The 12,823-nt window shown below is 40.9% G+C and overlaps 1 protein-coding gene across 3 annotated transcripts in view; it reads right to left on the bottom strand.

The window, feature by feature from the left end:
- Positions 1-12,823, bottom strand: part of PLEKHG7 (pleckstrin homology and RhoGEF domain containing G7) — a 73,289-nt gene that overhangs the window by 25,874 nt on the left and 34,592 nt on the right. For 2 of the 3 annotated variants that reach the window (XM_077954758.1, XM_015152445.3), the window contains 5 exons: positions 12,526-12,566; positions 8,241-8,339; positions 7,300-7,443; positions 3,635-3,730; positions 2,985-3,086 (listed from right to left, as the gene is read on the bottom strand). In XM_077954758.1, coding sequence (XP_077810884.1) covers positions 2,985-3,086; positions 3,635-3,730; positions 7,300-7,443; positions 8,241-8,339; positions 12,526-12,566 — 482 coding nt within the window. The remainder of the gene's footprint in view (positions 1-2,984; positions 3,087-3,634; positions 3,731-7,299; positions 7,444-8,240; positions 8,340-12,525; positions 12,567-12,823) is intronic. The other variant, XM_001105079.5, reaches the window with a different exon arrangement.

Raw genomic sequence — 12,823 nt, 5'->3', positions numbered from 1 at the left:
CTCACGCCTGTAATCCTAGCACTTTGAGAGGCGAGGCAGGCGGATTGTCTGAGCTCAGGAGTTCGAGACTAGCCTGGGCAACACGTTGAAACGCTGTCTCTACTAAAAAATACAAAAAATTAGCTGGGCCTGGCAGCATGTGCCTGTAGTTCCAGCTATTTGGGAGGCTGAGGCAGGAGAATCGCTTGAACCCAGGAGGTGGAAGTTGCAGTGAGCCGAGATCGCACCATTGCATTCCAGCCTGAGTGACAGAGGGAGACTCCATTTCCAATTAAAAGGAAATCTGGGATATCTCTACTCAGCGTACTCTATCTAGTAGCATGCATTTTATCCTACTCAGTCTAATACTTGTCTTCCCTTTTCTTCATTATTTTTATTTAATGTCTTAAACTTGCTATAATGACTACACATTTGTAAGCCACCTAAAACTGTTTTTAGAATAAGGCAATTATATATATATATATTCATACATATAATGGGTAAACTGAGCACACTGAACTACATGCCACCATCTCAGTTAAGCGTCTTTCTTGGGAATGATGGTTATTCTTTTTCTCTTCAGCAATTCTTCTGGCTTGTTACTGGCAGGCACTCTCTTCAGGATTCCATCATAGTGTCTACCATGTTGTTAAGCCTATGTGTCCATTGATAGGTTTATTGATAATATAATGACTCATGGGCTGCATTAAGGAATTTCCAATAGTATCCCAATGTGGTGAACTGGAGAAAGAAAGCACACCTGCTGGTGTTAGAGAAAGCAGACCCAGCCTGAAAAACCACTAACAGAAGTGACAGTAACAAAGCCAGAGATGGTGAAACCTACAAAAATATTTTGTTATAGGACCTTAGAAGACAAAACACTATAGGGAGCAATGTCAAGTTTTGGCTTCAGCAAGAAGTAATTTGAAAGATGATGTGAGTTTATTTTGGAGGGGAATGTTGATAGCTGGGCCTTGAAGAGAACTTGGAGGTAAAGGGAGGGTCTTCTCATGAAGCACTGAGATGCTTGAGAAATGTCAGAACCAGGAGGTAACTGGTTAGAGGCCAAGATTAAGACTCACTAATGGGGCTGCGCGTGGTGACTCGCACGTGTAATCCCAGCACTTTGGGAGACCGAGGCGGGTGGATCATCTGAGGTCAGGAGTTCGAGAGCAGCCTGGCCAACATGATGAAACCCTGTTTCTACTAAGAATACAAAAATTAGCTGGGCATGGTGGCGCACACCTCTGGTCCCAGCTACTCGGGGGGCTGAGGCAGAAGAATTGCTTGAACCTAGGAGGCAGAGGTTGCAGTGAGCCGAGATTGGGCCACCGCACTCCAGCCTGGGTGACAGAGCAAGACTCTGTCCACCCTCCCCTCCAAAAAAAAGAAAAATAGAGTCATTAATGGTCAGGCTTAGATATCCAGTTCTACCACCCATTGGCTCTGTGATCTCAGCCAAATTATCTAACTTCTCTAAGCTTCAGTTTCTATCTCATTGACTTGATAAATACAAAAATTAGCTGGGTGTGGTGGTGCATGCTTTTAATACCAGTTACTTGCGAGGCTGAGGCATGAGAATTGCTTGAACCTGGGAGGCGGAGGTGGCAGTGAGCTGAAGTCGCACTACTGCACTCCAACCTGGGCAACAGAGAGGCTGTCTAAAAAAAGTAAATAAAAAAACAACTAAACAACAAACAAAACGTCCAAAGATCTTCTTATTTCAACCCATTTTCAATGTTCACTAAAGGATCTTCCCGCTTATTTTTGCCTTGTTAAAACTCTTCCTTCTTCATGTATCTTCTCAAGTGTCATATCCCCAGGAAACATTTCCTACCTGTGACTGCCCTACTATGCTTCCCAACTTACAAGGTTTCCTTTGTTGGACACTCATGATATTTATGTCTCTTCTTTTCCCCAGCATTTATCTTACTTTGATTATATAATCATTAGTGTCATTATTGGATTAATTTCTCCCCAACAAGACTTAAAATTTCTTTCTTTCTTTTTTTTTTTTGAGGCAGAGTCTCGCTCTGTCGCCCACGCTGGAGTGCAGTGGGGAGATCTCAGCTCACTGCAAGCTCTTCCGCCTCCCGGGTTCACGCCATTCTCCTGCCTCAGCCTCCCAAGTAGCTGGGACTACAGGCGCCCGCCACCATGCCCGGCTAATTTTTTGTATTTTTAGTAGAGATGGGGTTTCACTGTGTTAGCCAGGATGATCTCAAATCTCCTGACCTCATGATCCATCCGCCTCGGGCTCCCAAAGTGTTGGGATTACAGGCGTGAGCCACCGCACCCAGCTGACTTAAAATTCCTTAAAAGCAAGGAGCTTGTTTAATTTTTCACATTATTGTATACAGGGTATTGGCTCCATATATAGCACTTAGTAAGTTCTCAATAAATCTCAATCTGTCTTTTTTTCTTAAAAAGTGAAGTTTAAAAATTCAGATTTTGCTAAATGAAATTAGATTAAAATTAGATTAAAAATCTCAAAGTAAGAAAAGTAGGGGAGGATGTCCAAATGTCTACTCAAGAAATAAATAGCACTTATCAAACCCGGGGCACAGGTTTTCCTCTTTTCTCCTCATTTCACCCACAGAAATATGATCAAGGGTGCTGATGAATTTGAAGGTTTATTCTGTTTCTTTCTGAGAAATTGGTACTTTCGTTAAAACAACTGAATCATGTAATTAGCAGACACTAAACTATTGCCATGAATATTGCTTTAAATTGAAGTAATTTAAAAAACAGACTTGGAAATGGCTTTTCCATGCATGCAGATTTTTGTGTTAATAAAACCTACACAGGAGATGTGACAATGGGAAAACAGAATCTGCAAGTTATTTTTGAAAATGTTGATTGGTAGAGAAAGGGACAGTTCCTTTGTAGGAGGGTGGAGGTAGAACTTTCCCAGGGAGAAGAAAAATCAAGTAGGGTATAAACAACTGTCTTGGGAGGTGGGTAATGCTACTTTATGAAGCTGAGATCTCCCGGAAGGAGTTTACCTTTGTGAGTACGGAAATAAAATCCAGTGATGAGGAAATATCAGAAGCGTCTACATAGTCCTTGATGATGCCAAAGAGACTGTTCACAAAACCAAGGCTTGTCTAGGGACAGAGAGAAAGAAAGCAAAAGTAGGCACACACCCAGGGTTAAGGAATAAACATTTGTTGAACTTCAAGTATCATTCTTACACGTTTCCCATTTCAAATTTATCTCCTAGCAAAATTCAAAGATTTATTTCCTCCACTCTCCAATACACATTTTCTTATAAGTATTTCTTATAAATAAATTCTTGTTGTTGTCTTTCTTTCCTTTTAAGAGGAAAAATATTATTTGTTTATAATGTATGTGAGAAGAGGACATTCAGTTGAAAATAACCATTTATGAAGATGATGGAGATCTTAGGAATGTGTTTACTTTTTAAAATAGCCATGGAAAAATGACAAATAAAGGGTAACTAATATCTACAATTTATGGGAAAGGCATCAATGGATATTTCAACTTCTTTCTTATTAACCTGAAGTCCTGACTGGGAATGGAATATGGAGATATATTATGGAATACAAGCCATAAGAACAGACCAAGTATGAATTTTCGAGATCTTCTAGTGAATGTTAAAACATGACTACTAAAATCTTCCTACTTGGCTCACCTGAGTTAACTCCTCCAGGTTTGCAAAAAGTCTCCATAAATCCACATCTAGGAGATATTCATGAGTTTGCAGATATTTTAGTGTATTCATAAAGATCTTTGAAATAAAAAATATATGCACATTAATTTCTATTTTTTAATTTTGAAACATACCTTTTGCAAGAACATTAAACATAAACCTCCTGGGTATAACTTTACAAAACAATGGAGAAATCAGCACTCTCAAGGTTTAAATGCTATACTCAAGACAAATGATCACATTTAAGCTTCACAGAACATATTGGAAATGAGCTTTTCAGTATGAAAGTTGTGGTTGCTTAAGTCAATTCTAACAACATTCCTATTGAACAGAATCTGTCCAAATGGGCTTCCTCTGCTTCTAGTGCCAAAGAAATCCCAAAGGTTCTCTTCTTGCCAACACTACTAACTTGAGAGCAAAACGATATTCATGGTGTGTTCTCATATGCTTTCTTCTGCAAAAGACCCAAATATACTTTACTTTCAGGGAATTAAAAGTAGAGATTTAGTGAGTTAATCTCTGATAACTGGTAAAATGTTTCAGTTGTTTAGAGGCATTAAACATGGATGAAACCATTAAGGGAGTTTTTATGTTATTTTTACTTAATCTGATGATTTCTCAAACTGGAGAACTACACAGCAAGTCAAAAAATAAAAATAAAAAAAAAGAAGTACAATCCTCACTTACAGCTAGCTTGCCCTTCATTCTATAAACTGAAGAGAGAGCAGTTTATTGAAAAAGAAATACTTTGCATACATAAGACGGGAAGCATTCAAAGGGACAAAAGGACAAATTATTTCAAGAATGTTAGGGGTTAAAAGACTGGGCTTTAGATAGGTAACCTTCTCCAATTCCCATTCCTGTATTATTTCATTAGTGTAGCGAGTGGTTCTTGAACTTGTGTCAGAATCACCTGGCAGCTTTGTTACACCAGAGCTTGCTGGACCCCACCCTCATCTATGATGGGGTCTGAGAACGCGCATTTCCAGCAAGTCCCCAAGGGATTCTGATGCTGCTGGTCTAGAGGCCACCTGTCGAGAACCACTTAGACCTTTCAAAATCCATGGAGTATTGGTTGTCTGGAAATCTGTCAATATCCAAGCATTTAAAACATGATTGTAAGAAACAGAACTCATTACTACAGATAGATTGGGACAATTTGGAAGAAATACTACTATTGTTATAAGATTCTTTGCTTTACAGAAATTTTGCATTTAAAAAAAAAATGCTGAGTCCTCCAGTATATTTATTATATGAGTCACAAATTTTTAACTCATAAGCGCTTTTGGAAAACATATTGATTGTGTAAAAGGAAGGTACATATATTCTTTAAATACACTGAGGTATTTGACAGTGAGCTCAAATTGGCCTTTTCTTAAACAGGAAATGTTATTTTGAAAAGCTTGGACAGTTTACAGTGGGACAGAAAGTTCTGTGGTTCCTTAGGACAAGGAAGGTGGCATAGCTCAGGGGCTTAGTTCTCTGCAGTGAACATTTATCATTACCACCCCCTGCAATACTCCTCTTCCCTAAAAACAGGCTGGTTTTCACCCATGTCTACTCTTCCCCAGGCGGCACATGTGCCATGTGGCAAGCTGATCTCACTCCCAAAGTTGGGTCTTGACTGCCTTAAGCCAATTGGCACATTCCTTCCTTACGGAGCTAGTGGATTTGGCTCACGGGTGGGCATGTGATCTAAGCCAGTCCAATAAGATTAAACCTCAAGACTTTTGCTATGAATGCTGAGAAGATCTCTCTCTCTCTCTCTCTCTCTCTCTCTCTCTTTCTCTCTGGCCATTAGCTCAAGGATAGCAACCATGCTGTGACTACAAGAGAAGCCAGCCATAGGATGTGGCTAATGCCATGGAAGGCAGGGTGAGAGATGGAAAGAAATGTTTTTTGTTTTGTTTTGAGCCCCTTGATCAAACATGTCTTGAATTCTCTCCCACCTCTGAACTTGGCAGTCACAAGGACTAACAAAATACTGTATTATTTAAGCTAGTTTTCTATTACATGCTCTTGTAAGCATCCTAACTGACATGGTCTCTAAATTTCAATTTTCTCCTAGAGTGTCTTTGTGTTTTACATTTTGCTAAGTTAAGGATTTAGCACTGTGATTGACAAAAAATATTACTTACAGAAAATAACTGACGTTTGTATAGCACTTGATAGATTTCAAAGAAAACTAATTTGATCATCATAATGGTCTTATGAGATAGCCAGAGATGGCACTGTCATTTCTCCTTTACAGCTTAGGACAGGGACTGTCAAACTATGCAGGCTGTGAGCTTAACTTGACCTGCCACCTGTTTTTGTAAATGATGTTTTCTGGGTGACACAGTCAGGCACATTCCTGTAGACTGCTTTGGCACTGCAATGGCAGAGTTAAGTGGTTGCAACAAAAACTATATAGCCTGAAAAGCCCAACATATTTACTATCTGCACCTTTGCAGAAAAGATTTGTCAACCCCTGGTTTAGGATATGAAGGACTACACTTTGCTAAGGTCACAAGGCAAATCAGAGGCAGAGCCAGGGCTTGAACTTAGGTCTGCCAGCACAGTGCCTTTTAGCTGTGTAAGACAGTCATCAGGATGCAAAAGTATTATGGTCAGAGGCAACCTTGGGAGCTGTGTGGCCCATCCTCCCCTGTGGTCCTGGGAGGAAGCTGCTCTATGGTTCTCTTCCTTGCTCTATTGTTCTTCTGGAAAAAATTCTCTGTCCTGAGCCTCACCAGAGCATAGCTGCAGCAGTGGGTAACCATACAGGTGCTATTTACATAGGAGACATCATGAATATACCATGTAATTCAACAGTACTAAATTGCATGTGTATGGTAGCCCCCGAAATCTGCAATGGTGGCCCTGCAGCTGATAAAAAGCAGTCACCTGGCACTGTTCATGAGGGAGCAAGAGCTCCAAGAAAGGAAGCCAAGGAAAGAGGGAATGGACTGCCTGAGAAGGGTGTGAGCTCCCTGGCTCAGGAATGTGCAAACTGGTGAGACAAGGCAGAAGAGATTCATTCAACATCGGATGGGACACTGGACTAGTTCGCTAAGAAGATCTCATCCAATGTTAAAGTATAAAAAGACAGTAGAGTAATAGGTAAACAAAAATAAATGACAAATAAAAATTTTCACGATCCCCTGAAAGAGGGAGAAAAAAACCTCACCTCGCCTCCCTTTCCCTCTCTTTTCCTTCCTTCCTTCCTTCCTTCCTTCCTTCCTTCCTTCCTTCCTTCCTTCCTTCCTTCTTTCCTTCCTCCCTCCCTCCCTCCTTCCCTCCCTCTCCCTCCCTCTCTCTCTCTTTTCCCTCCCTCCCTCCCTCCCTCCCTCCCTTCCTTCCTTCCTTCTTTCCTTCCTTCCTTCCTTCTTTCCTTCCTCCCTCCCTCCCTCCTTCCCTCCCTCTCCCTCCCTCTCTCTCTCTCTTTTCCCTCCCTCCCTCCCTCCCTCCCTCCCTCCCTCCCTCCCTTCCTTCCTTCCTTCCTTCCTTCCTTCCTTCCTTCCTTCCTTCCTTCCTTCCTTCCTTCCTTCTTCTCTCTCTTTCCTTTCTTTCTCTTTCTTCTCTCTCTTTTATTTCTTTCAGAAGAGGAAAACAAGTGTCCAAAGAAACAAATTTTCCATCTACTACAAAATTAAGCCTGGCATTACCATCTTAAGAACTAATAAATGGTCCAAAAAATAGGTGCATTCACTTGTGAAAAGTTCCCACATGGCCTCTTGCTGCTTTCTCAAGTCTAATTGATTGGTCAGGAGTTTGTGATGTGTTTCCATGACTTCATCCCAGGTCTTATCCTGTACATGAGGAAAAAAGAGAGAAGAAAACATTTCCACCTCAGTGGATTGACCTGTTGGCTATTTGCTTTGGCTTGCAGTTCCAAAGGGCCAAGCAACCCCTGGAATCATGATTTCCTGCTTCAGGCCCTGGACATCCCTCTTGACAGTGACTCCCCAAGTGACCCAAGCCATCGCTTTCTCTGTGGGGCTCTGGGATGCCAATTCCTCCTAATACACAGCATGAAATGCACAATGTGCATTATTTCTAGTTTAAGATTCAAATCAATTCAGATCGATGATGCTTTGAATTAAGCTTGAGAATATCATGAGTCTTTTTCAGTTTATTGACATAAAAACTCAAAGAACCCCAAACCCAGGACTGGGAAGTCTGATTCCGGGTTCCACTGGCAAAACTTACTGAAATTAACTACTGAAGAAGCATGAAGTGAGAGTTTTAAAGCTCAGGGAGACCTTTAGAAATCGTCTTATCAAAAACAACTTAACGTTCCAATGAGGAAATCCAGGTCCAGAGAGATGAAGAGTAGTAACAACCACTTTTAACATTTGTAGAGGCTTTCTGGCCTATGAAGTGCTCTCACACTTGTTACCTTATTTAAGATAAAATGGCTTTCCCCAGCTTTCAGTGTGTTTGAGGAGAGCAAGCCCTGTTCAGTCCTGGGTTCCTCTCTTGCATTTTGCTCTTACTGTAAACAAGGCAGTAATCTGGCAGCTTAAAACACTGACCCTCCCCTCCCCACCCCACCAAAAAATTAAAAGAAAAAGCCATGCCCCACAGGAAACAGTTGGAAAAATACCTTCAGACTGTAGAAGTCATAGCCCCTGAAGTTGGTAATTTTCACAGAGGACAGGCAGTTTTCCATATCGGATGTGCGCTTGTGTTTGTCTTTGCCCTGCTTAAAGATGGTTAGAAACAGGATTTTCAAACATGGATTCTTTAATGACACAACTTCGGCAGCCTTGGTATCTTTCGTTCATTCCCTAACATTCATGATAAGAGATGACATATTTTGTCTTTAAGCAACTAACAGTTTCAAAGCCATTTCTGAGCTCTAGTAGGAGCCACAGAACCACAGAATGTCAGACCTGAGGGCCACAGGCCCATGAGAATACCTTGTCCAAACCTCTCATTTTACACATTAAAAAAAATCCTAGGCACAGAATGGTCAAACAGCAAACAGTCTTATCATGCCTACCCATTGGGGTGACATAGCCTTTGCAGTTTTAACTTTTCCAAACTCTGGACCCTAAGATTTAATTAACATCAGAAGGTACCTCAGACATATTGGTTCAGCCCTTATTTTAGCAGATGACAAAATAAAGCCCAGTGTTAAAGCAACTTGTCCCAAACAATAATTTTCTGTTACAGAATACCAGAACATGCTGGAAACTCTACTTTCCTTAGAATGGAATCACCCACTTACTTTTGTTGTAGTCATTTTTTCTTAATAATATTTGTTTAAAAAATCTGATTGCTAAGATAATATATGTTTATTGTAGAAAACTTGAGAAACAAACAACAACAACAAAAAAAACCATGAAATGTGTCTTCACCCTCACATACCCATTGGAAATATCATATTCTGATCACATTAATAATTAATTTTTAAACAGCACAATGTATCATATTCACACATCCTTTTGCAACTTGCTTTTTAAATTTATATTGTGAGCATTTTCTTTTTGGTTCATTCACTATTCTATTGCAATATCATGAATTGCCCACTTAAAGAGTTCATTTTACCAACCAAAGCAAGAAGAAGCTATCAAATAACAACGTGCAAGGCTTTTAAAAGTCAGCTTGGCTGCATTTCAAGTGAATGCTTAGGACAAACAATTTTTCGACTTGTTCTGTTGCCTCAGGGTGCACGATATTGGCATGGATCTAAACAGTTTGGTGAAAGTTAATCGGTGTTGTTTTCATGAGCAAGAAAGGCACAGGTTATCTACCGTTGCAGGTAGGGGGCTCCCTGCGCGTCTGAAAAGAGACCCTGTCATAGTTTCAGAATGTGCTAATGGGTTGTGGCTGGTTTCTCTGGTAGGGTTATGGCACTGAAAAAGGAAACCTATTGTAGACTCATTAGCCTCCACAGCAGCAAAGGAATCTTGGAACCAGTTAAAGACCTCCTACTGCAATTGGGACATATGCCTTTTGTTGATGTCTGAAACCATAGCGACTGCATGTTGTGGAAATAAAAAATCAGCAGCCAGTTGGAAAAGAAAGAGGCTGAGACAATGGAAGGAGCATTGGAGTTGTGGGAAAGTGGGTGCCAGCCCCGTGTTTTGAAGGGCACTCACCATGGCTCTCTATGGGTTTGACCAGCCTCCTGGCCAAATGTCTGGGTGGGTATTCCAGTGAGGAGAGAGGAGACCGTTCTCCCAGTGGTCACATTAACTCTTGAAAATGACACGCCCATTTAGTACCTTCTTGCCTCCATTGTGGTAGCAGTAGTTAGGAGAGGCAATGAAAAGCATTTGAAGGTTACTTGAGAGAATACACAGGGTAAAGAAAAGTGAGATGCCAAGGTTAATTCTGGAGTCTCAAACTTAGTAACTAAGAGGTAGGTGGCATGAAGATGTGCAGTAGTCACTGGTGACGTGGAACTGGAGCAAAATTGAAGGTTAAGACTGAATATACACATTTTTGGAGTGATTGACAAATCAATGAGAACAGGTAAGATCTATGAGAGCTCTAACGAGAGAATGAATGAAGGAGTTTCCAGGTCTGGTGATGGGGACTCCTACAGTTGAAGGAGCAGGGCCACACAGGGCTAGAACAGACTCAAAGCCAGACTTCTTGGAACGCTGGATGCTCCATAGCTTATGAGCTGTGTGTCCTCAGGCAAACTAGTCGACCTCTCTGAATCCATTTCCCCATTTTCAAAATGAGAAGTAATAATGTTAGCTACCTTGTTGGATTGTTGTAGAATTTATGAGTTCACATGTGTTAACTGACATGCATAAACAAGAATACAGGTAAACAGTAACAGTGCCTGGTAATATGCTAGACATTATAGATGTGTTTGCTTTTATTACTAATATTAAACTGAGGGGAAGAAAGGAAGGAAGAAAGGAAGGAAGAAAGGAGGAAAAGGAAAAATCTGTAAGAGATTGGAAAAACACATCACAACATAGAAGTGTGTTTGTTATATTGATGTGGATTACCATTTATAGAGATATGAATTACGTGATAAATAACGATAAGAGGATAAAGGAAACAATGTTAATTTTAAGAAAACAAGATATTGTGTTCTTGTGAAAGTGAAGCTTCTAGAAATGACTTTCTCTTCATTGCTGAAAACATTTGCTGAGAACGTCCACCAATTATTCTTCCTTTGTGTATCTCCCTCATTGCCTCCCTCCCTCCAACACAGTGCCAACCATTTAGCATGTTTTCCCCCACCACCCACAGTTTGTCAGTCCCATCTTCTCAATTGTGAGCTGATAATGGGCATCTTGGCATCTTAGATATCTGTCCCGGTACTTGGCACAGTTGCTCAACACATGTGTGGAGAACAAGTTGCTTCTTTGTGGGGGAAAAGAATGGATTAATCCCAACAACTTGTAGGAGTGCCCTTCCTTAGCCAAGTTCTTCCCTTCCGAAAGCATATTCTATCTCTCAGGCAGCCCTCAGAGCTTCCCTGTCCTGGATAAGCCCTCGGGAGGGCTTGGGGGAGATGCCCCTTCTCCTGAGATCTCAGATGTGATTGGTGACCAGCTCTGCCTCTGTTTATTCGAGGAAAGAGCTCAGGAGGGGCTGCGTCATAAGCCTTGTCTCAGACCTGTTAGAAAGACAGACAAAGCATGTCTGTAAATGACTGGTGAGCAACAGCCCTGGTGGCAATAGTGTTACAATTTTACTAACAATTTACGATTTGCAGCTCATAATGTTTAAGAGTATGTTCCATATAAACGTTTTATTTTTGGGAAAAAAAGTGAAAGTCAATCATACACTTGGCTATGAGAATAAGTCGTTTTCCAAACCCTAATTAAAGATACTACTACTAGTGATACGGCCAAGATTGACTGAGTGTCTGCGTGTGCCCGGCTCCGGGGTAGGCTCCACATGCATTATAAGGCATTCATTACAACCACCCTGTGAGGCTGGCACTGGTCTTCTGTCTTTTACAGGGAAGATCTGAGCTGAGGGAGAGTAATCCATTTGGCCAAGGTCATAGGGCAGTAGGGGAAGGAGCTAGAATTGGAACTTCAGAGGACTTTTTATTTAGCAATGGGACTTAAAAAATAGCAAGGTGTGTGTGTCATAGAACCACTGTAGATGTCAGCAACTGATGCCAAAGTGATTGGCAAGGCCATGTGGGCAGATTTTTAACAGAATGAGGCATAGTAACAGTCCATAAGACCCCGCTGCTGCTGCTGGTTGTGGTGTGTAAGTCATGCAACTAGTACTGCTGGGAGAACACAAATCAGTCCCTCTCCTCCCTCTAGAAAACAGGAGGAGTCCAGTTGTCATCATGAACATTCCCTCCCTCTTCCCACAGCATGCCAGAAGGAACGGCTTGACTGTGGCCACCCTTGTCCTAGGCGGTAAAGTCTCAGGGACCACTGATTGAGATGGATAACTCATCAATTATTGATGGAACCAAGAATGAATTCAAACCCACTAGGATTAATCCAGTCGGCTTTCCCAGAAATAGAAGTGTATTTGCGGAATCTGTTTCTGTCAGGTCTCATTCATTTTTCAATGTTCCCAATATACATGGCACTAACTGCAAACTGGGGCATACATTTGTGCAAGTTTGCTTCATCGAGTGAGCTGCTTTCTAAGCAGCAAGCTATAAATGTAGTGTTGTAAAGCATCACTATATTAGGATTGCTTTGTGTGTTTTTTTTTTCAGAGCTAATTAACTACTGGCAATTAGCACTGTTTCGCTGCACAAATTGGCAACCCTTGGCATGTTCCATAGCCAATACTACGGATGTGATGATATCATTTATATTTCACGTGCCATCTGTCTTTATGCAAAGATAAAGCAGAATGAAGAGGCTCTTCAGCCATTTCTTACTTTCTTAGCTACAGGAAGCTTAATTAAAACAAAAATGGCAATTTGCAACACTTACCACTCCTCTTTTGGAGAAAGGCCATCTTGGCTTTCTGGATTCTGGGTGAAATTAAAGACAATATATTATTACAAGTACTTAGAGTTACTACTGACAGATCATTGCAGTGCTTTACAAAACCTGCTTTTTGAAAATTAGCCAAACAGAATTCATCCTGCTTTAATTATCTTTCTCTTGAGAATGCACAAAATGAATATTTATATTTTTGCAGATGAGTGAATGAAGCAATGTTGCAACCTAAAAGTTGGTGTTCTGTTGCTGCCTTAAGGTGGTATTGTCCTGTTTCTTTACTGGTGTA

The sequence above is a fragment of the Macaca mulatta genome, chromosome 11, assembly GCF_049350105.2.
Source record: "Macaca mulatta isolate MMU2019108-1 chromosome 11, T2T-MMU8v2.0, whole genome shotgun sequence".
NCBI lineage: Eukaryota > Metazoa > Chordata > Mammalia > Primates > Cercopithecidae > Macaca > Macaca mulatta.
This window is presented reverse-complemented; position numbering and strand designations above follow the sequence as displayed.